Source organism: Giraffa tippelskirchi, chromosome 3, assembly GCF_054371585.1.
Source record: "Giraffa tippelskirchi isolate mGirTip1 chromosome 3, T2T-mGirTip1v1.2.pri, whole genome shotgun sequence".
Classification (NCBI taxonomy): Eukaryota; Metazoa; Chordata; class Mammalia; order Artiodactyla; family Giraffidae; genus Giraffa; species Giraffa tippelskirchi.
The window spans coordinates 36,652,933-36,673,373 of NC_137277.1; the positions used below are offsets into that span (position 1 = coordinate 36,652,933).

Genomic DNA, 20,441 nt, shown 5'->3' on the forward strand with positions numbered 1-20,441 from the left:
TCCACTTGCTTGCTTTTTAATAACAGAACGAAGAAGAGAACAGTGGCAGGGAGCCTTGGGGGGCTCCTCTGAGAGTGGAGAGGGGAGGCCATCAGGGCTGTTCGTGCCTAGTTCAGAGTCAGGGAGAGGAAGATGGGAGAGGCCAAGGAAAGGAGGAATGCCTTGATGTCCGAAATACTGGAGATTCCAGCTCCCAATCTTGGGCCCCTGAGGCACGGCCAGCGTCTTGGGTTTGGACAGTTTCTCCCTACTCCTCAGATTGCAGTTCCACCCCCCAGGGATGGTAAAAGGGGTTTCTAGTGGCTGTGACAGCGCTGAAGGGGCCCGTAGAGCCCAGCTGCCTGAAGAGACAAGACCCCTCCTGGCCCAGGGGACTCCAGGGAGACCAAAGCAGCTGTAAGAAAAAAAAAAGGAAAAAAAAAAAAAAAGAAACAATAGGTCTTAAGATTTCCTAGGCCCCAAACCCAGGTACCCCCAAGTCTCAGGATCTGGCCTACTTTACTTTTGTTCCTCTCACATCCAGCTATCCCATGTGGCTCTTGGCTTCCCCTGTCTCCCCATGCAAGACCAGGGGTCCACATCACCACCCACCAAAGTCCTCTTCAGCCATCCGTACCTGGGCCCTGCCAGAAGTGAGGAAGTGGTCCTCCTCCTGTGGATAGTCTGCCCTCTCCTCGTCCCGATCAGGGTGTTCGGTGGTGCTGGGGAAGCCACAGCCATCACTGTCAACCAGCAGAGGCCCAAACGCAGCCCCAGAGCTGCCCCACTGGGCCTTCTTCAGTCTGTGGAGACTTAAGGCTTAGGAAAGAGGGGCCTGGAGGCCAGGCTTCCTGTCTCTCCATTCTTCATCTTCCCGCCCTGAACTAGTTCCTGCTGGGACCCAGGAGTGTTATCCTTTGACTTCCAACTCGCCACTTCCAACCTTCTGCTCCCCTTAGACTGAAGTAGTTTCCCATCCAGGAGCTCAGAGGTGACCTCTAGCTCTGCACCATCCTCCAGTTCTGTGGAGTGCTTTCCTGTCTTGAGTGACCAGGATTCCACTCCTTTCAGCTCAGGTGACTCATCCCCCATTTCTTCGTTCCCTCCTCCTTCCCATATTATGGGAAACTTTGCTGCAACCTCACCAAGACCATGGCACACTCCCAAGCAACCTCCAATTCCCTCAAAGCTCTCCACCTCTTCCTTAGTTCAAGCCACCCTGTTCCCATACCGTTTGGCTCCCAGAGCCCAGATGTGTCTCCTTACTCATTGATGATTCTCTGTCGCCTCCTTAGATCCTCCAAGTGATGAGTGACTGCCCTCACTCGGGCTGGGATGCCCCCAGATCCCTGCTGCATTCCTCCTGAATGTGGCCTCCTCCTCTTTCTTCTGCAGAGCACCTCAGGAGGTGGGAGTCCCTCAGGGCCATACTGGCCAGGCTGGGAGCAACCAGTGGCTCTCTGTACCAGAGAATGGGGAGAGGGAGCTAGAAGGCAGAACTGAGTCTCTTGGGGGAGCTGGGACTGAAATAGGGAACCAGGGGTCTTGGGAAGACCAGATTACAAAAACATGGCTGTGATCTGGAAAACATGATGACAGATTCATAGGAAGGAGGGTCTGCTCAGTGCACTAGCTGGGGGAGACCAGAGGGAAGGGGGAATAAGGGGAGCTGGGGATGGGATGGCAGTAGGTGTGATCTTAACCAAGAAGTGTCAAAGGGCAGAAAGTTCATCATACCAGCAGGGGTGGGGTATACTGTTCCTCCATCCAGGTGGGGCTGTAAAGCACAAAAAAGGGGCTAAGTGCAAAGAGAATATCCCTATCCATGTTGTTTCTCTAACAACCTCTCCCAACCACCTACCTGGCATTAGGAGCTACCATGTCCATCACTTGGTGGGGCAGTTATCCTGAAACTAGGACTTATTGCTACCGTAAGGCTTTATGGTAGTTTAAAATTGTACAGCCTCCCCTCCCCACCTCCAGTTAGTCCCGTTTCTCCATTTCTCCCACCTGGGCCTTTGACTGAGATTCTCCCAGAAGGTGTCTCCATAGCGCTGGGGTGTCAGTCTGAGGCTCTGGGAAGGCAAGCGGGGGGGTGGAGATCGGCTGACCACCCTAGAACACCTGAGGTGAGGACAAGGTAGGCTCAGGTCTGGCTCTTCCCTTACAGCACCTACTCACTCCAGGGATTCAGAAGTCTTTTCTTATCACAGGACCACACAGCTGCCCAGGCTCCCTCAGGCCATGTCCTCCCTTATCCATTTTAGATGAGAAAGGTGGTGAAGACTTTGATTTGAAAGGAGGTTAGAGCTGGAGTGAGCATGGAGATTAGCAATTATCTGAGCCTCAGATCTTACTGAATCTCAAACTTCTACACCCCACAACCAGAGAACATCATACTTAGCAAGCAGGGCTGTTAAAGAGGAAGGCCCAGGCTACTCAAGTGATTCAACAGGTTCCTTTTAGTCAATGCAAGGATCCAGGAGAGCAGAGTCTCTGTTCACTCCTGCTATATCTGTCCATTTCAGAAGCACTAGGGGCTATCCTAGTTGCTTAGTGGTAAAGAATCTGCCTGCCAAGCAGGAGATGTGGGTTTGATCCCTGGGTCAGGAAGATACCCTGGAGAAGGAAATGGCAATCCACTCCAGTATTCTTGCCTATAAAAATACCATGGACAGAGAAGCCTGGTGGGCTACAGTCCATGGGGTCTCAAAGAGTTCGACATGACCTAGTGCTGCTGCTGCTGCTGCTGCTAAGTCGCTTCAGTCGTGTCCGACTCTGTGCGACCCCATAGACGGCAGCCCACCAGGCTCCCCCGTCCCTGGGATTCTCCAGGCAAGAATACTGGAGTGGGTTGCCATTTCCTTCTCCAATGCATGAAAGGGAAAAGTGAAAGTGAAGTCGCTCAGTTGTGTCTGACTCTTTGCGACCCCATGGACTGCAGCCCACAAGGCTCCTCCGTCCATGGGATTTTCCAGGCAAGAGTACTGGAGTGGGGTGCCATTGCCTTCTCCGATGACCTAGTGAGTAAACAACAACTCAGAAATACTAATATCCTTTAGGTAGGGTGTGCAAAGCTGTTTGAGAACAGTTCTCATCACTTCTAAAGCCGCCAGACTGACTGACTGATGTCTGCTCTCCTGTTCTCCAGAAGAAAGTCCCAGGGCTTTGGCCCTTTATCTTCATCCCTCCGTAGGTGATCTCACCCAGGTCCATGACTTAAAATACCATCAAGGTACTGATAACTCCCAAATCTATATTTTCAGCTCTGGCTCCTACCCTGGACTCCAGATTTGCAGGTTCAACTGCCCACTCAACACCTCCTCCCTAGCTTTCCCCATCTTGCCAAAAGGCACCCCAAATGCCCAGTTGCTAGAACCAAAAATCTGGTATGCCTCACTCTCCCTCACTCCTCATATCCAATCTATCATTAAGTCCTGTGAGTTCTACATCTGAAATACACTCAAATTTAACTACTGCTCACCATTTCCACTCCCACCACCATATTCCAGCATGTTTTCCCCTCTTTGGACTGTTGCAATTGTGTCCTCCTCCATTCCCTGCTTCCATTTGAATCCTTCAACAATCTAGTCTGCACAGAGCAGTCGGAGTAATCTTTTAGAAATGATTATGTGAAATAATACCCTGTTTAAAGTTACTTCAAAATGGTCTAAGTAGCAGGAGGCTGAATGGGTGTATCAAGAAAAAAATTATCCACCAGGGACTTGCCTGGTGGTCCAATGGTTACGACCCAGCACCCTTACCACTGAGAGCCCAGGTTCAATCTTGTTGGGGAACTAAGATCCCACAAGCCGAGTGGTGTATCCAGAAAAAACAAAGATTATCCATATAATAATAATTACTGCAGCTGACTAAAAATGGTACTCTGGTTTCGTGGTTACTATTTTCTCTACTTCTGTAGTTGTTTGAAATTTTCCATAATAAAAAGGTTGAAGGAAAAGAAATTCTGCTCATATCATTTCCTTACTTAGAAACTCCCACTGATTTCTACTGTCCTTAGCATAACGTTCAAACTCTTTTCAATGGCCTATAAGGTCCTATGTGATCTGGCCTCTACCTGTCTGCCTTTACTCCACTTTTCCCTTGATCACTAAGTTTCAGTTATGCTGACTGGCTTCCTGAAAGTTAGACTAACTTCCAGAAAGTTAGTTCTTTTCTTGGGACTTCATTTTGTTTTTTCAAACCTACTATTCCTTCTTCTACTCCCTGGTTCTTAGCAGACTGGCTCCTTCTCATTTTTCAGATCTCAATTCAAACTCATCTCCTCTTCCCCTTCCACAGTCACACTCTATATATTTGTGTCTCAGAGACATTCTACTTACATTATACTGTACATTTATTTTTTCATGTGCTTACTACTAATTGAAATTATATTTATTCATATACACATTCTATTTCCTCCCTGTAGAATGCTGGCTCTATGAGCAGGACCCCTATCTTTCTAATTGCTGAATCCCCAATGCCTAATATTCAGTGCTCAAAAATAATTTGCTGAGTAAATTAATAAATCACCAAGCCCCTGAGACCAGGCACTGAGATTCTTGTTTCTTATTTTGTATTTCTCTTGGGGAAGAACCCAGACATGGAATCCTCTCTCTGTCTCATCCCCCCTCCCCCACTATGTGGGGAGGACTCACTTGGCAAAAGGGATAAGGTTGTCTGCATCTTCCTGTACTTGCATGACTGGACTGGGTTGGGAGGCTGGATTGAGTCTCCTCATTGGTGCTGGGAAGATAATGGAAAATGAATCATTCACTTATGTAATTCACCATGAGTGAACGTAAAGATTGGAAAGAAGATGTATAGGTCCAGAAGAAAGGAAAGAAAGCTGAAAAGGTACTTCAAGTGCTGAATATTTTCATTAGCTGAATATACACGATCAAGACGGTGAACATGGGAAATACAGAAATGGTGAAAGATAAAAAAAATTATTTTTTCCGAACCCAAATACACAGAGTAAGTGAAATTGACAGATGGCAGTGGAGTGACTTAACTGGCAATATGAGATAATGAAATGAAAAAGAATGAGAGGTGAATTAGACAGAGCCAGAGGCATTTGGGGATAACTGGTACAGAACTGGTGGCTGGGGCCAGTTAGAGAACTGAGGGTTGGTAAACCAGGAATGAGGTGTTAATAAAAGGTAAGTGTGGACAGAGCAGTCAATTGGTGACAAGGAAGGAGGGGGCAGTGGGAATGTCTAGAGATGTAGAAGGTGAGCAGAGGTCAGTTACACAGGACCAGAATTCCGGACAGCAAAAGGTGACCTGAGAGCCAGTGGGAGTGGGCAGACAATGCAGATAAGAATGTTAGATGAGTTAGGAGAGGCAGCATAAATGCCAGAAAATTGGCAACTGTTGCAGGTGAATAAGTATTTATTCAAAGGTAACTAAGATGGGCTGAGAAAGGAAATGAAGAATGAGGAGAGGAGTATTTAGAGCTGAGCTGGCAAATGCCAGTGAAGCTGGGCTTAAAGGGCAGATGGGGTTTTAATGGAATATCTTGGGCCAGAGCAGAAGAAGCTGAACTAGGGAGCAGGTGGCTGCTGAGGGACATTCAGACCTTAGGTAACTGGGTGTCTAGTTGGGTGATCCAGATCTAAGAGAAAGATGAGGCTAAGGAAGCTAGGAAGAGGCCTGGACGGTTGACGGGCTTGGGCGGGAGCGGGGTGGCGCGGGGGGCAGCCAAGTCTGGGAGGAGAACCTGAGCCTGACAAGGCAGAAGAGGACCGGAGGAATCTGGCCGGGCTGAGGAGTTAGCTAGAGCCTGGAGGTCGTTGGGGGTGGAAAGCCCTGTCCGGAGGGAAGGCTTAGAGGAAAGCCCCTTAAGGGGCTCAAGGGACCCTTGGCAGCTGACCGAGGCGTGAGGAGCTGCTATGCCTGAAGGCACAGTTTGGGGGCTGAGGAGTTGATGTGGCTTCCAAGTGGTGGGCCCTGCGGGGCTGAGGCCTGCTGAGGCCAGGCTGGGCAGGCAGGGGTGGCCTGGGCCTGAGGGGGCGACACGGCACTGCGGGCCCTGTCGAACCTAAGTACCAGGCAGAGACACAGCGCCCGGGTGGTGGTGCCGCTGCCGACTGCACTTGGCCAGGGCACCTGAGGCAGCTGCGCGTCGAATTCTAGAATGTTACACCAGACGCTGAGGAGGAGTGAGGCGGCGACTGGAGCTGAGGGCGGAGCCGACCAGTGCCTCGAGCCCTGGGGCGGAGCCTGCGCCGCACCACCTCCTGGGCGGGGCTCGGGGCGGCTCCGCCCCCTGAGCGCGCCTCCGACGGCGGCGACGTGCGCGCGTTAGGGGCCTGGGTACCCTACCCGGGTCCGGCCCCACCTTTCCCGGCTTCTCTGGCTCTGGCCACCCTCCAGAGTTCCGGCGTCCGGGTCGCCCTCCCGCGTCCGCAGCTCAGTTCCCCTGTCTCCGCCTGGTGGGTCCCTCAGTCCCGGGGACATTGCCCCTTTAACAGCTGTCTGGGTCCCTCCCGGGCCATTCTCGCGACGGCGCGCGCCCGCCCTCCCATCCGTGCGCGCGCGCCCGCCGGTCCCCCGCCCCTCGCTCCCGCCCCAGCTCGCGCTGCCCGGGCGGGCGCCGGCCGCTGGCGCTGCTACTGCTGCCGCCCCCGGGGCGCGAGTCCGCCGCCCGCCGCCCGGGGACCCGGCGAGGGGCGGGGGCAGCCCCGAACCGGCCCCGGATTGCCCCCGCTCCCGTCTCACGCTTCCCGGAAAGTTTGTCCCTTTGCACTCTGCCCAGCCGCTCCGGGAGCCCCGCCGCGACGAGGTGAGAGCTGGGGAAGGAGGGGGGGATGAGGGAGGGGACGCCCGCGGAGGAATGTGTCGGGCAGGGGGGCGGGGAGCCGGGGTCCCGGTTTGCACCACTCGGTGGGGGCCGGCTGGCCGCGGGAGCCGGGATCATGTGCTGTTTGTCCCGCGGAGGCGCAGAGAGGTGCCAGGCCCGGGCCGGCCGTCGGTTGGCTGGACTGGAGGACAGAATCCTCATGGCCGCCCAGAAAGGCCGAGCCGGGGGCCTGTGTGAAAACTGTGGGGCGGGCAAGGTGCAGGTGGCCCGAGGACCCCTTTGGGGTCAGTCAGCCTCACCCCAGCCGCGGCTCCTCCCGGTACCCCCCTGCCCCTTTACTGTGCACCGGCTCACCCCTGTACCTCTCTCTGAGTCCTTTACGCCGCAGGCCCCCAGCAGTGCCACCCCATTCCCAGTCCCAGAAGCTGTCAGGGCGTCACCACAGTGTGTCCGCCTCAGTGTACCTTCTCTCCCCTAGTCAGGGTCTGGGGGTCAGGGCTGTTCTTCCCCTAGACAGCCTCTGTGGTTTCAGCTACTCCCTTCCTGTCCTGGACAGACCAGCCCTCTCACCCCTCCCATGCCCTGGCCAGAAAGGCTGGTGATGTGAGGCTCAGCAGGACAGGGGTTTGAGGCCCCTGAGGGCCACAGAAGGGGGACCCAGCATCCCTGATCTCTATTCGCAACCCTCCACCCTGTTGTCTGTGGGTGTGGGCTGCTCAGCTTCTCCTCCCTGGGTGTGGGCACCAGATCACCCACATTCCTGGGCTCCAGCCTGGCACCTTCCCCAGGGCAGTGGACGCCATCACACTAGCCCCAGGCTGGAGCTGGGACCTGCCTGCTTCCTTTCCCTTCTCTCCCTTTTCAGGGGGACCCTACTTCCCCTAAACAGAGGTATTCTGGATCCTTAACAGAGGACCCTGGGGGATGGTAGGATGGTTACAGGATAACCCCACCCTCTCCTGCCCATTGTCCTGGATCCTAAGGAGGAAGTGCTAGGGGGTGGGCAAAGGGTTTGGGGCTTACAGGCAAGCCCTGTGGAGCCCAGTTCTGGGCTGTACCTCCAGCCATTGGACTTTGCCCATCAGCAGTCCCTCCCTCTGTGTGCAGGTCATGGACCCTAGGTGGGAACTGGTTTCTACTTCTCTCTGACTGACCCTGTCAGGGAATTTTAGGGCAGGTCTTATGTTTGGTATTTTCTCTCATCTCATTTCTTTTCTGGGCTTTCAGTTTGTGCTTTAGTACTACCTGTTGAACATTTCTGTGTTTGCTGTCCTCTAGGTCTTCCTTTCCATTTATTCCATTATTTCCCTTGTAGCATAATCTCAGTCTTGATCTCTCTGGTTTTCTTGGTGTCATGGTGTCCAGGACTTTCTGCCCCCGCTTCCCACCGGCCTCAGCGTCTCTGCCCTTGTGTCTGAATTGTCCTCCATCCAGCCTCTTTCTCTCTTCTCTATCTGAACGTCCAGTACACTTGTGAGTGACGAGGAATAAAAATATCACCATCCCTGCCCTTGGATTCACATTGCATTTGGCCACTCCAGAGGGACAGCCGGCCTCACTTTTCCTGACATTACCCCCTACCCCTTGCCCTCCAACCCTGGCAGCCCAGACACACCTCTGGAGCCATTGGTGCCTCCTAACCACTCTTCCCCCACAACCAGGGTTTCCCCCACAGCCTCAGCTGGCGCGGCCAGGCCCCCAGTGTAGGATGGGGCTCCTCCTACGAGGGCCGGTGGCAGCCAGAACTGATACAGCTCCCCTGGTCTGGGGCCAGGACGCCAGGTAACTCTGGGGTGACAACCCAGGTCCCTGCGAGCTGGGATATGGCTGGGGAGAGAGGCAGGCGCACCTCTGGGAGTCCCCGAGGAGAGTGACATTGGGGAGGAAGGCCAGGGGAACAGAGACTGGGTCTTTGAGGGGCTGGGTAGCCGGGGACGGGGCGGGGTGGAGAGGCTGGTTCCTGGGAGAAGCTGGGAGGTGACATCTGGGTCCCCGCAGCCACTCTGACACCACCTCTGTGTCTGTTCTCCAGCTGAGGAGGGTAGGTGTGCTGGAGCCATGGCTGGCGCCTCAGTGAAAGTGGCAGTGAGAGTTCGGCCCTTTAACGCCCGTGAGACCAGCCAGGATGCCAAGTGTGTGGTCAGCATGCAGGGCAGCACCACCTGTGAGTGAGTCCCAGGGGTCTGGCTGAGCATAGGCAGGGCAGGCTAGGCCCACTATACCGGCCAGGCCTGCTGGGCCTAACTGGGAGGAGGGCTATGCTGGGCACAGAGCAGGTGCTAGTTGTAAGGACAGGGGCTGGCCTTTCCATGCTCCCAGTCCCTGGGAGGGGGAATGTTGGCCTGAAGCCCTCCATTGCCCAATCCAGGGAGGCAGCCGGGAGGGGGGCGGGTCCTGGGAAGCCAAAATTAGCTTCCGTGGCTGGAGGGGGTGGGGAGTGTTAAAGGGGAGAGATGAATTAGAATAGAGGTGGGGAGTGGGATACCTGGATTCTGGGGGCTTGTGGGGAGTAGGCAGAGGTTGGGAGTACCTGACTTTGGCCTTACTTCCTTTGCTCTCAGCCATCATCAATCCCAAACAGAGCAAGGATGCCCCCAAAAGCTTCACTTTCGATTACTCCTATTGGTCACACACTTCGGTGAGATTGCTGGGCTGGGGGAAGAGCTAAGCAATGAGGGACAGGGGCTTTAGGTCCTGGGGAAGGGGGCGTTGCTAGGAAATTGGACCTCCAGGGAATGGGTTGGGAGGACCAGCACCTGTGGGTGGGGTGGGTAGGACCCTGTGCCTGTGACTTGGACTGGGAGGGGGAGGCAGAGTCCCTAGGGTAATGAAGACCAGCAGGAGACCAGATGGGATCTTCTGGGACAGTCAGGACCATGATGGGGGTGGGGAGCACACAGGACCTTTGGGCACCTGGATACCAAGGACAAAGTCATTTAGGGTTCCTGCTGTCTCTCTTGCTCCCTTTCACCTAGGCGGAGGACCCCCAGTTTGCATCTCAGCAGCAGGTATATCGGGACATCGGAGAGGAGATGCTGCTCCATGCCTTTGAAGGCTACAACGTGTGCATCTTTGCCTATGGGCAGACAGGGGCTGGGAAGTCCTACACCATGATGGGGCGGCAGGAGCCGGGGCAGCAGGGCATCGTGCCCCAGGTACTCATGGGGCCTGGCAGGGAGACCGAGTCGGGAGCATCGTCAGCTGCCTCTAGGGGAGGAAGGCCCGGGTCTCAGGGTGATGGCTCTCTGAGGTCCTCAGAAATAGGGAAGGTGATGGGGGTTGAGGTTGGCCACAGCCTGGACATCAGGGCCAAGAGGGCTCAGTGAGAAGAACCACTGCTTTGGCGGCAGAGAGCGCTGGGTCTGAAGCTTGCTTCTACCACTTTCTGCTGTCTTACCTTGTCTTGGAATTACTTGCGAGTGTGGTTCCGCTGTAGACTTGTGTAGTCAAGGCATTGACCATAGGAAAAACCAGTTGTGGATAGCTGAGAATTGACCCATATTCTCCCTGACTGCAGCACTGTGGCCTTGCACTTGGGCTCTGGGTTTGCATTTTGGCTCACTGAATACTAGCCTGAGATCCTGGGCAAGCCAACCTCTCAGAGGTGATTCTCCCTTCTGTAAAATGCAAATGATCCCATCCCTCCCTTGGGGCTGTGGTAAGGGTTAAACAGGGTTACCTGAGACCTAGCCTGGCCTGGTGCTGGGCTCCGCAGGTGTGCCGTGAACAACAGCATCTCTGTGCTTCTCTTTGTCCTCCTCCAGCTCTGTGAAGACCTCTTCTCTCGTGTTAGTAAGAACCAGAGCTCTCAGCTATCCTATTCTGTGGAGGTAAGCCCAGGTCTTGGGAGGGGGCTGGAGGGGGTACACAGTGTCCCCTGGGTAGGGAGGAGGCAAACAGAGTGATTAAGACCAAGGGCATCTTTGGAGTCAGGCAGCCTGGGATCTATTCTAGGCTCTGCCGGTTAGTGACTGGCTTTGGGCAAACAATTTCTCTTTCGGCTCCTGAGGATGTTTATCTAAAATGATAATGATCAGGGGTCCCCTCCTAGGGTTATTGGGAGGATCAGGTGAGCTTGTGCTTGTAAAATGCTTAGCAATGCAGAATAAACGTAGTAAACACTCAGCGTTACCTGTGTTGTATCCAGTGGGAGTGCAGGGTAAGTTTTTCACTGGGTATGGTTGTTAGCTTTGTGGTGTTTAGTTTGCTCCTCCCACTCAGGTGAGCTACATGGAGATCTACTGTGAGAGGGTACGAGACCTCTTGAACCCCAAGAGTCGGGGCTCTCTGCGGGTCCGAGAGCACCCCATCCTGGGCCCCTACGTGCAGGACCTGTCTAAACTGGCTGTGACTTCCTATGCTGACATTGCTGACCTCATGGACTGTGGCAATAAGGCGCGGTGAGGCAGGCTGACGGGATGGAGGGATAAGGGAGCCGGGGTTAGGAAGATGTGGGGCAGGACCCACTGACCACTCCCTCCCCACCCAGGACGGTGGCTGCCACCAACATGAATGAGACCAGCAGCCGTTCCCACGCTGTCTTCACCATTGTCTTCACACAGCGCTGTCACGACCAGCTCACTGGACTGGACTCAGAGAAGGTAGGGCCCCCCTCCCGCCTTGTCACAGAGACAGAGATGAGATCAGTGGGCCTTGTGTCCTCCCTTCCTGCCCAGGCTTGGTCGAGGGCCTCCTCCGGGCTTCCACAGCCCCTGCCCTGTGCTTCCTCCATCAGATCACTGGGATACAATCTCCTGTTTGAGTGTTTGTCCTTCTTGCTAGATTCGTCAGGGCAGGGCTTGGAGCGTACTGTGCCTTGTCCTGGCGCACAGCGGGCATGTGAACATCATAGACAAAAAATTAACAAGTGGACAAGTAACTAAGCCCTCACTGTCTTCTTATCTATTCCCCCTCCATCCCCCGCTAACTGCCCAGTCACCTCCTGCCTCCTTCCTCTGACCAGGTCAGTAAGATCAGTTTGGTGGACCTTGCTGGCAGCGAGCGGGCTGACTCCTCAGGGGCCCGGGGCATGCGCCTAAAGGTGAGGCGCTTGGGAGGGACGGACAGGGCAGTGTTGGGTGCTGAGGGCGGTAGTCTCTACTTGTAAACTGGGGCTCTGGCTCTGGGGAGGAGGGGTGAAGGGGATCAGAGTGGAAGAAGAAGGCCTCATTCCCCATGTTCCTCTCACCAGGAAGGCGCTAACATCAACAAGTCCCTGACCACTCTGGGGAAGGTGATCTCGGCCCTTGCGGACATGGTGAGAGCTGGGCGTGGGAAGAGAAGGGGCTCTGGGAAAGTGAACAAAGTGGGTGGCCACCCTGACCCCCCTTCTCCCTTCCGTCCTTCAGCAATCAAAGAAGCGGAAGTCGGATTTTATCCCTTACAGGGACTCTGTGCTCACCTGGCTGCTCAAGGAGAATCTGGGTGAGGGACTCCTCCTCTCTCTCTCTCTCTCTCTCTCTGCCAACCCTGCCACCAGTCCTGCTAACCCCTGTTGATGCATCTGACCAGACCCACTGCCACCCCGGGACCTCAAGTCCTCCAGTTGTCCCCTGACTCCCCGCCTGAGCCCGGGACATCCTTTAGACAGTGTCCTCATGTCGAGATCAAGGCCACACCCTCCCTGCCAAGCCGAGGGCCTCACTGACCTGGGGCTCCCTGTGACCCCTCACACCCCACAGCCACCTCTGACTTCACCCTCTTCTCCGTGACCTCTGACCATCCCACAGATGTCTGATGTCCCCACTTCCTCTGACCGTCAGTTTCATGATCAGCTTTACCAACTCTTAGCTTCACCTTACCTTGAACAGTGACCCTCTCAGACCCCTCCCTGGGCAGTGAGGCCCCCTGCCCCTGAGACCCAGTCTGACTTTTCTTAGAACTCCTCCCGGCTTAAGCTTTCTCGTGCTCTCCATTCACAGGTGGGAATTCCCGCACAGCAATGATTGCAGCCCTGAGCCCCGCGGACATCAATTATGAAGAGACTCTTAGTACCCTCAGGTGGGGCTCTGGCAGGGCTGGGGCGGGACGTGAGAAGTGCCAGGAGCTCAGAGGCTGGTAGCTCAGGAGCCTATGCATGAGAGGGCTGACCCTCAACTCTACCCCACTGTGAGGAAACCTGGGAGGGAGAGAGGGCATCAGGCAGCAGACCAAGGTCTCCCGTGTCTGGCCCTCACCGGTCCCGCTCCTCCCTCCTCACCCAGGTATGCTGACCGCACCAAGCAGATCCGCTGCAACGCCATCATCAATGAGGACCCTAACGCCCGGCTGATCCGGGAGCTGCAGGAAGAGGTGGCCCGGCTGCGGGAGCTGCTCATGGCTCAAGGGCTCTCCGCCTCGGCCCTGGGAGGTGAGCCTCCGGGAGGAATGGCTTGGGAGGCCCCTGGGCCCACCTCATCCCTCCTGATTTGCCTTTGTCCAGACCTGGAGCCAGGCAGGGACCACTACCCAGAAAAGCCCATATGTGCCCCATGACTTAGCTGCAGATGTGGAGAGGTGACAGATCATGCCTTCAGATGTGACAGCTGGGAAGGACAGGTCCTCCCGAGGAGGGGCAGGCAGGATTCAGAGGGACCTTGACAGGCTCCTGGAACTACTGAAATGACAGCAGCAGGAATAAAGAGCCAGTCATGCATTTGTGACTTAACACAGGAAGTCATTAAGAATAGACTGCTGGGCATCTGCTTTGACAGAAATTCTTGTAAAACATTGAGAACTAAATTGATCGTAAACTTAATAACAGTTAACTTGAAGTAATTTCTGAAATGTGAGGCTGTGCCTCTCTACCCTGAAATGGCATCTGTATTAGAGAATCTGTGATCCATGTTAACTGTGTCCGGCGTTGATTCTGCATTCAGTCTTGGGGTCCATCCCTTTGAGGAGTCAGGGTGTTCAGGGGCATGATGGGGAGAATAAGGGTTTTTGGGAAGAGAAGGTAGATGCGATGTTGGCCTCTGCACATTTGAAGGGTAGTCTTGAGCAAGAAAAAAAGACAGTGTAGTCCCTCTCATCCCAGAAGGCAGAACTAGAAACAGGTACATTTCAGATTTCAGCTCAACACAGCAAAGCACTTTCTGATGGTGCAAGTCATCTAACAGTGGAAGGAACTGGCTGCCTTATTCAGTAATGAGCTCTCCATCACTGGAGGGGAACAAGCAGAGACTCAGGCTCCATTCGTCAAGGCTGTAGTAGGAAGGCTCCCGACTTGGTGGGGGTGGACCACATGTCTTCTGTAGTCCTTACAGGCTAGTCTGTTGTGAGATCTCTGTCTCTCATCAGATGCATCTTTCCTTAGCCTCCTTTTACGTCTTTCTTCCTCCTAGGCCGGAAGGTGGATGAGGGGAGTCCCGAAGGTGCTTTGCCGGCTCTGTCGTCACTCTCTGCCCCAGCTTCGCCTTCATCCCCAGAAGCTCACAATGGGGAGCTGGAGCCCTCATTCTCCCCTAATGCCGAGCCCCAGATTGGGCCTGAGGAGGCCATGGAGAGACTGCAGGTGGGATGCTGGAGCAGACAAGGGGCAGGGTTTGGGGGCTGCTGGGAGTTTTTTCTCCAAAGCCAGGGTCCATGAGGAAGAAGGCATCCTGGGAGTAGCATGGCCCCCTGGGAGGGCTTGTCCCGGACTGTCCTGATCCCTGCCTGTTTGTGCCCCTAGGAGACAGAGAAGATTATCGCTGAGCTGAATGAAACCTGGGAGGAGAAGCTCCGTAAGACGGAGGCCTTGAGGATGGAGAGGTGTGGGGATGGGGCCCACAGCTGGAGCCCCGGAAGGAGCGGGGTGGCAGGGGGGAGGTCATGCCCTTCCTGGAACGGGTTTGTGGGTCCTGAGGACAAGACCAATATCTGCCTCTCCTGTGCCTACAGAGAAGCACTGCTGGCTGAGATGGGGGTGGCTGTCCGGGAAGACGGGGGAACCGTGGGCGTCTTCTCTCCAAAGAAGGTGAGTGAGGGGCCGAATGAGGAGGCCTGGGAGACTCTGGGTGCTGAGAGAAGAGGGTTGGGGTGGCAGGGTAGTGAGTTCTAACTCTGCTTTCTGAGGTCTCTGAATTGGCCTTCCATCATCTCTGTCCCCACTCCTGCCACCTGCTGTCTGTGTTATCAGGCCGTCCCTGTCTTCTCCGTCCATCTAGGGACCACAGAAGGATGCTAGGGAAGACCTAGGTATTGACAGACAGAAGCCCACACACGTGTGAGTTCATGCATAGCGCGTGTTTCTGGATTCATAAGAAACTGGTTATGGTGGTTACCCCAGGGGAAGGGAGAGGCTGAGGAGAGTACAGGTTGATTGAGAAAGTGACTTTTCCACGGTGTGCTCTTCTGTATCATTTGGATTTTATACCCCGTGCATGTGACCTACTTTTGGTGGCTCAGTGAAAAAGAATCTGCCGGCAATGCAGGAGATGCAGGTTCAATCCCTGGGTTGGGAAGATCCTCCGGAGTAGGAAATGGCAGCCCACTCCAGAATTCTGGCTTGGGAAATCCCATGGACAGAGGAGTATGGCGGGCTACCATCATGGGATCGAAAAGAGTCCGATATGACTTAACGACTAAACAACAATAACCCTGTGCGTGTGATACCTACTCGACAAACAAAACCCCAAACCTAAAAAATAAAGTTTTGAAAAGTTAGTTTGGGAAGACAGGACTGTAAAAGAATAGAGGAAGAATGAGCACTAAATTGTTAGATGTTGATTGGAAAGGCAGCAAAAGATTTAAAGATGGAGGTATCAGTGCAGCCTGGAGACTTGTGGAACCTGGTTTTCTGGAGAAGGCGGTTTGGAAAGTGTAGCCTGAAAGATGGATGGGGTGATGGGCGCAGGGAAAACATGGGGCTGAGCAAATGTGGAATCCTGTTGCCAGAGTGGGGCCTGGCACATGCCGGCGGTGTAGTTAGAGCTCAGAAAGTCTCTGTGGTGAGGAAGGAAGGAAGGAAGCAGGGCAGGAGTGATGAGACTCAGTTGGAGGAGGGAGGAATGATATTCAGAACCTGTAACAACCAGCACAGCACAAGGACCCACCAACCAGAGTGGACTGGGGCCAGTACAGCTGTACCGGGGCCAGTGTGAGCAGAGCAGGAACTTCCAGTCCTAGTGCTGGAAGGGAGCCATGCCTGTCTGGGCCTTGGTACCAAGCATAATAGGACTGGGCCCTAAGAGTGACACACCTCTTCCAAGCGGTGGATTTTTGGAAGGAGACCCCTCCGAATTTCAGGTGGACAAGGCATCTGGGAGACTAAGCAAGCAGGGGCCACTGAACTGGGATCCAAACAGAGGAGAAGGGTTTGCCTGAGGCTCAGCCCAGGGAGCGAGAGAGCTGTCCATGGGTGATGGAGGGTGGCCTTCAGGGCTGAGGGGTCAGATCTGGGGCTAGGTACCTGGGGTTTTGGGGTCCCCGAGAGGCCTACGCCTGGGAGGAGGGGCTGGAAAGAGGCTCTCAGTGTGGCTTGCCCATCCATCACCTTGGGATGCCGGGTACCTCTGGACCTTCTACCACAGCTGCAGGGCTGGGGAGAAGTCAGGAGAGATGGACAGACTGACAGGGTTCTCACAGCACAAGATGCCACCTGCTCAAGCCTGGGACCAATGGGAAGGGTTTTTGTTTCATTCTTGTAAGGTGGCATTCACATGCGGTGAGGTATGTGGAGTGAAAAGGAAACCTTCCTTCTCACCCTCAGCTTCCCCTCCTGGAAGCAGTTGCTGGACTGGGGGAAGAGCTAAGCAATGAGGGACAGGGGCTTTAGATCCTGGGGAAGGGGGCGTTGCTAGGAAATTGGACCCCCAAGGGATGGGTTGGGAGGACCAACACCCTTGGGTGGGTGTGCTAACCCTGTTAGCAGTTTCTGCTGTATTCTAGAGGTCGTCTCTGCGCGTGCAGACGTGTGTGATAGAAAATCAGCCACATACTTAGGCATACTTCTCTCTTTGCAGTAGCAGTGGTTCCATACCCGACATGTTATTTTTTTCACACAACAATGCATCATAATTTTGTCTGCTATTGTTTTTTTTCTTCCCCACAGTGTCAGGATATTCTATTGTATAGACATCAAATAATTTTTTTTTTAACTAGCTTCCTACTGATGGACATTTAGGTCATTTCCCATTCTCTGATACTATAAACAGTGTTGTAGAAGATAGTCTTACAAATAATTTGTGGTCTGTAGAACAGATTCCTAGAAGTGGAGATTTGGGGTCCAACAGTCAGATTTTGATCTGTTTTGCCTCCAGAGATTATTAACCATGCCTACTTAGACTCCCAGAACAACATATCTGAGAGTCCACGTTCATTCACCCTCTTCACCTTTTTCATCTTTGCCAATCTGATTGGTTAAAAAAAAAAAAAAAGACGTCTTAGAGGAGGTAACTTTTGCATTTTCTCCTGGTGGTGAAGATGAACCTATTCTCATGCGTTTAAAAGTCATGTGGATTTCAGAGAAAAAGCTGTTAGACTCACAGGAGAAACAGGTTTAGTGGGAGTGACTCCAGCCTAGGAAAGGTCCAGTGAAGAATTGGGTCTTTGGGGCCAAAGCTCCAGTTTGTCCTGGGGAGAGCCAGGAACCTTCAGGAAAGCCCCCTCATTCTGGGACCTCACCCCAGGCCTAAGGTCTTAAGTTGGTCGTCTTCAAACCTGGCTGGGAGCTTCCTTCACGGGCCAAGGTAGGTGGAGTGGGGAGCAGGACAGAACTGTGGGTCCCCCACCCCTACTTCGACCTGAGCAGCTCTCTGCTTATCTGCTTGATGTGTTAGGCTTCTCGGTAAGGTTTCATGTGAACAAAGGGTTCCTGGGCTGAACAGAGATTGAAAAGCACTGTCCTAAATCGTGTCTCCTCTCCCAGGGGGCAGATTGCTTTCTGCTTCTAGGGCCCATCAGTGTTTGCCGTTCCCAGGGAGGTCAGACACTGCAGGGTAGAGAGGGGCGGGACTGTCCTTCCTGAGAAGAGCAGGTATTGGAGAATGATTGTTGAGGGGCCTGGTGGAGGATCGGAGATAGATACTCATCGCACTCACCATGGACATAGTCTTGGGCTTCCTGTTCAGGAGAACTCCCAGAGAAACATGGGGCCTCGACTGCTGGGTGTTTCCCCCTGTACCCTGTGCTTTCCGGCTTCCTTGCCTTTGTTCAGACCCCTCCTTTCTTCTGCATGTCCACTTCCTCCTCATCATCAGAGACCAGCTGCCATACTGCCTTTTCCATGAAGTTCTCCTGACTTGCCTGAGCTCCCATTGGTCTTCACTGTACTCATCTTTGTGTATAAGCCCCTTCCAGGATACAATGGGATAAATGAATGAATGAGCTAAGTGAGGGCATGAGAAGTTCAGAAAGTCTACTATGAGACATGCGTATCTCACCTGTGATGGTGTTTCCACGCCCAATCTTATCTCCCATGTTGACTCTTGATTTTATGACAGCAGCATTTGGGTTTGGCTCATCTCTGTGTCCTGCCTGGGGCCTCAGTAGGGTCTTGCACCTAGAAGGGCCACAGTAACTCCTTGGAGAACAGGCAGGGGATCTTGTGTTCAGGTGGAAGGCTTAGGAAAGCTTCGTGGAAGGGGTGGCATTTGAGACAGACCGAGAGGGATGGGAAGTAAATGATTTTGATGGGTGGGGGTGGGGCCAGGAGGGAGGCTGTTGCAGGCAGGAGGACAGGCAGGAGGACAGGCAGGGATGTAGGAGCCCTGCTTCAGGAGTGAGGGCTCGGAAGGGGGGAGGACACCCTGGAAAGGGGCTTGGGCTAAGTGAGCTGGGCCCTGCCGTGGAGGAGGCCCAGAGGTACAGGCTGCAAAAGCAGACTCGAGTCAGGTGGGCTTGAGGTATGGGCAGGAGAGGACTGAGCAGTCCTCTCTCATTACCTCCCCTCCCACCCCCACAAGTGGCAAGGTGTATTTTGAAGGAAGAAATGATGAGCCTGGGGCCAGAGGGAAAGCAGGGCAAGGGCAGATAGCTGCCAAGGTTTCCTGCAGGGAAACTGGTGGGGCCTGGGGAGTGGCTAGAAGGGTGGGGGTGTCTTGTGTGTGAGGAGAGGGTAGGGTGGGTCAGATAAGTGGCAGCAGGAGCTGGGAGAGCTCACCTGCAGAGGTGTTTGCCAGAGTGCCTTCCCTCCCTCCTGACGGCCCTCTGCTGACTGCCGCCCCCTCCCCTTCAGACTCCACACCTGGTGAACCTGAATGAAGACCCCTTGATGTCCGAGTGTCTGCTTTACCACATCAAAGATGGCGTCACCAGGTAGCCTTTGCTCTGGGCCTATGGGGCAGTCTCTCTTTTTGGAGGTTGGTTGCAGAAGGACCTGCCTTTCCTAGTGACCTCATGGGGACCTTCTGGGTCTCAGGTCAGCTCTTCTGCAGCCCTGCTAGCTCTCTGGGCTTCCTGAGAACCGGCTGAGCCTACCTTTGGTGGGGGTGACATGCCTCCTGGGACCAAACGAGCCCAGTGCTGGCGCCACTGGGTCCTAATCTCCTGGGGCAGAGAGCAGGTGGGAACTTGACCACCATGTTCTTAACCCTGCAGCACCATTGCCTGGGCATCACTTAGTGGAACCTTCCCTTGGGGTCGGGGGAGTGAAAGGAAACATGACCCTGGCCCCACGCTGTTGAGGGACAGTGCCCACATGGCAGGTGGCTTCACTGGCTAATGCTAATGAACCCTCAGGTCTCAGAGCCTCCAAGGTCACCTCCTGGAGGTAAATGGGTGGGAGTGTTCCTTCCTCTTCCACCACAGGCTGTTCAGCTGTCCTTGGTGCTCATCATGGGAAGGATATGGGAACTGAGACTGAGAGCATCCACCTCACTGCAGGTTCCCTTCCCCCTTTGCTACATAACAGTACATAACAGATGCAGGCTTGGAGTCAGGCAGATCTGAGCTCACACCCCAGTTTCGCCACTGCCAGGCTGCCTGAGTTTGGGCAAGTTACTTATCTCTCTGAGCCTCAGCTTCCTCATCTGCGAAATGGGAATAATTATACTTGGTTGAGGAGCAGGCAATGGCACCCCACTCCAGTACTCTTGCCTGGAGAATCCCAGGGATGGCGGAGCCTGGTGGGCTGCCGTCTATGGGGTCGCACAGAGTTGGACACGACTGAAGCGACTTAGCAGCAGCAGCATACTTGGTTGATGGAGTCAGATGAATGTTTTGGTTCAGAAGGGGCTTGGCATATGTATGACTGGCACATGCTCAGAAAATGTTGGCCGTTGCTTCCCCAGGGTCGGCCAGGTCGATGTGGACATCAAGCTGACCGGGCAGTTCATCCGGGAGCAACACTGCCTGTTCCGGAGCATCCCTCAGTCAGATGGAGAAGGTAATGGCTGAGGGGGTGAGAGTGGAGTGGCCAGACAAGGAGAGAGAGCGCTCCCTCATGCTGAATGCAGAGGCCTGGGTCAGGCTCTGGGAGTGTGGCTGTGTGAGAGGGACGTGTCCACCCTGAGAGGGGCTTCGAGCTCCTGGTCAGCTATGGGGGCCCTGCTGTCTGCACCCACCCTCAGGTTGCAGAGTGTTTACAAGGGGCAGGGGTGGTGAAGGTCCCCAAGGCAGAAACAGGAGACTGTGGCTCCAAAGGGTGAGATTTTGGGGAAGAGGAGATCCAGCCCTCTTGCTTGATTTTTTAGCCTCAAATAGCACCTTGGTCATTTTTTATGAAAACTTGTACTTTTTCAGTGGGATATCTGAATTT

The 20,441-nt window shown here is 54.3% G+C and overlaps 2 protein-coding genes across 19 annotated transcripts in view; one reads left to right on the forward strand and one right to left on the reverse strand.

Annotated features, from left to right (window-relative positions):
* On the reverse strand, positions 1–6,755 carry INCA1 (inhibitor of CDK, cyclin A1 interacting protein 1). Of its 9 annotated transcripts, none has more exons than XM_081579045.1 (7): positions 6,323–6,755; positions 4,638–4,725; positions 1,990–2,103; positions 1,717–1,756; positions 1,246–1,439; positions 617–782; positions 1–394 (listed from the first exon to the last, which is right to left on the reverse strand). In XM_081579045.1, exons 2-7 carry the CDS (start codon positions 4,718–4,720, stop codon positions 248–250), a joined length of 744 nt encoding a protein of 247 aa, XP_081435171.1. In that variant the 5' UTR covers positions 4,721–4,725; positions 6,323–6,755; the 3' UTR covers positions 1–247. The 9 variants fall into 9 exon arrangements, with proteins under 9 accessions (XP_081435171.1, XP_081435177.1, XP_081435176.1 ...); XM_081579051.1 differs by having other exon boundaries at positions 1,990–2,054; positions 6,323–6,540; XM_081579050.1 differs by having other exon boundaries at positions 617–701; positions 6,323–6,515.
* KIF1C (kinesin family member 1C) overlaps positions 6,550–20,441 on the forward strand; it is a 22,399-nt gene continuing 8,507 nt past the window's right edge. For 3 of the 10 annotated variants that reach the window (XM_081579031.1, XM_081579033.1, XM_081579035.1), the window contains exons 1-18: positions 6,550–6,766; positions 8,446–8,566; positions 8,817–8,948; positions 9,346–9,422; positions 9,760–9,939; positions 10,549–10,614; positions 11,006–11,184; positions 11,274–11,385; positions 11,748–11,825; positions 11,976–12,041; positions 12,133–12,208; positions 12,706–12,784; positions 12,988–13,133; positions 14,107–14,276; positions 14,436–14,515; positions 14,645–14,720; positions 18,921–19,000; positions 19,975–20,069. In XM_081579031.1, coding sequence (XP_081435157.1) covers positions 8,843–8,948; positions 9,346–9,422; positions 9,760–9,939; positions 10,549–10,614; positions 11,006–11,184; positions 11,274–11,385; positions 11,748–11,825; positions 11,976–12,041; positions 12,133–12,208; positions 12,706–12,784; positions 12,988–13,133; positions 14,107–14,276; positions 14,436–14,515; positions 14,645–14,720; positions 18,921–19,000; positions 19,975–20,069 — 1,666 coding nt within the window. In that variant the 5' untranslated portion in view covers positions 6,550–6,766; positions 8,446–8,566; positions 8,817–8,842. Of the gene's footprint in view, positions 6,767–8,445; positions 8,567–8,816; positions 8,953–9,345; positions 9,423–9,759; positions 9,940–10,301; positions 10,389–10,548; positions 10,615–11,005; positions 11,185–11,273; positions 11,386–11,747; positions 11,826–11,975; positions 12,081–12,132; positions 12,209–12,705; positions 12,785–12,987; positions 13,134–14,106; positions 14,277–14,435; positions 14,516–14,644; positions 14,721–18,920; positions 19,001–19,974; positions 20,070–20,441 lie in introns of those variants that run through there. The other 7 variants (XM_081579034.1, XM_081579036.1, XM_081579039.1 and 4 more) reach the window with 6 other exon arrangements.

Coding starts and splice junctions, on each gene's coding strand:
- INCA1 (XM_081579051.1), bottom strand. CDS start 6,441: ATGTCCCCGGGACTGAGGGACCCACCAGGCGGAGACAGGGGAACTGAG. Junction 1,440..1,716: donor AGTATACCCCACCCCTGCTG/GTATGATGAACT, acceptor TCTCTGGTACAG/AGAGCCACTGGTTGCTCCCA. Junction 395..616: donor TCACTTCTGGCAGGGCCCAG/GTACGGATGGCT, acceptor TTTTTCTTACAG/CTGCTTTGGTCTCCCTGGAG.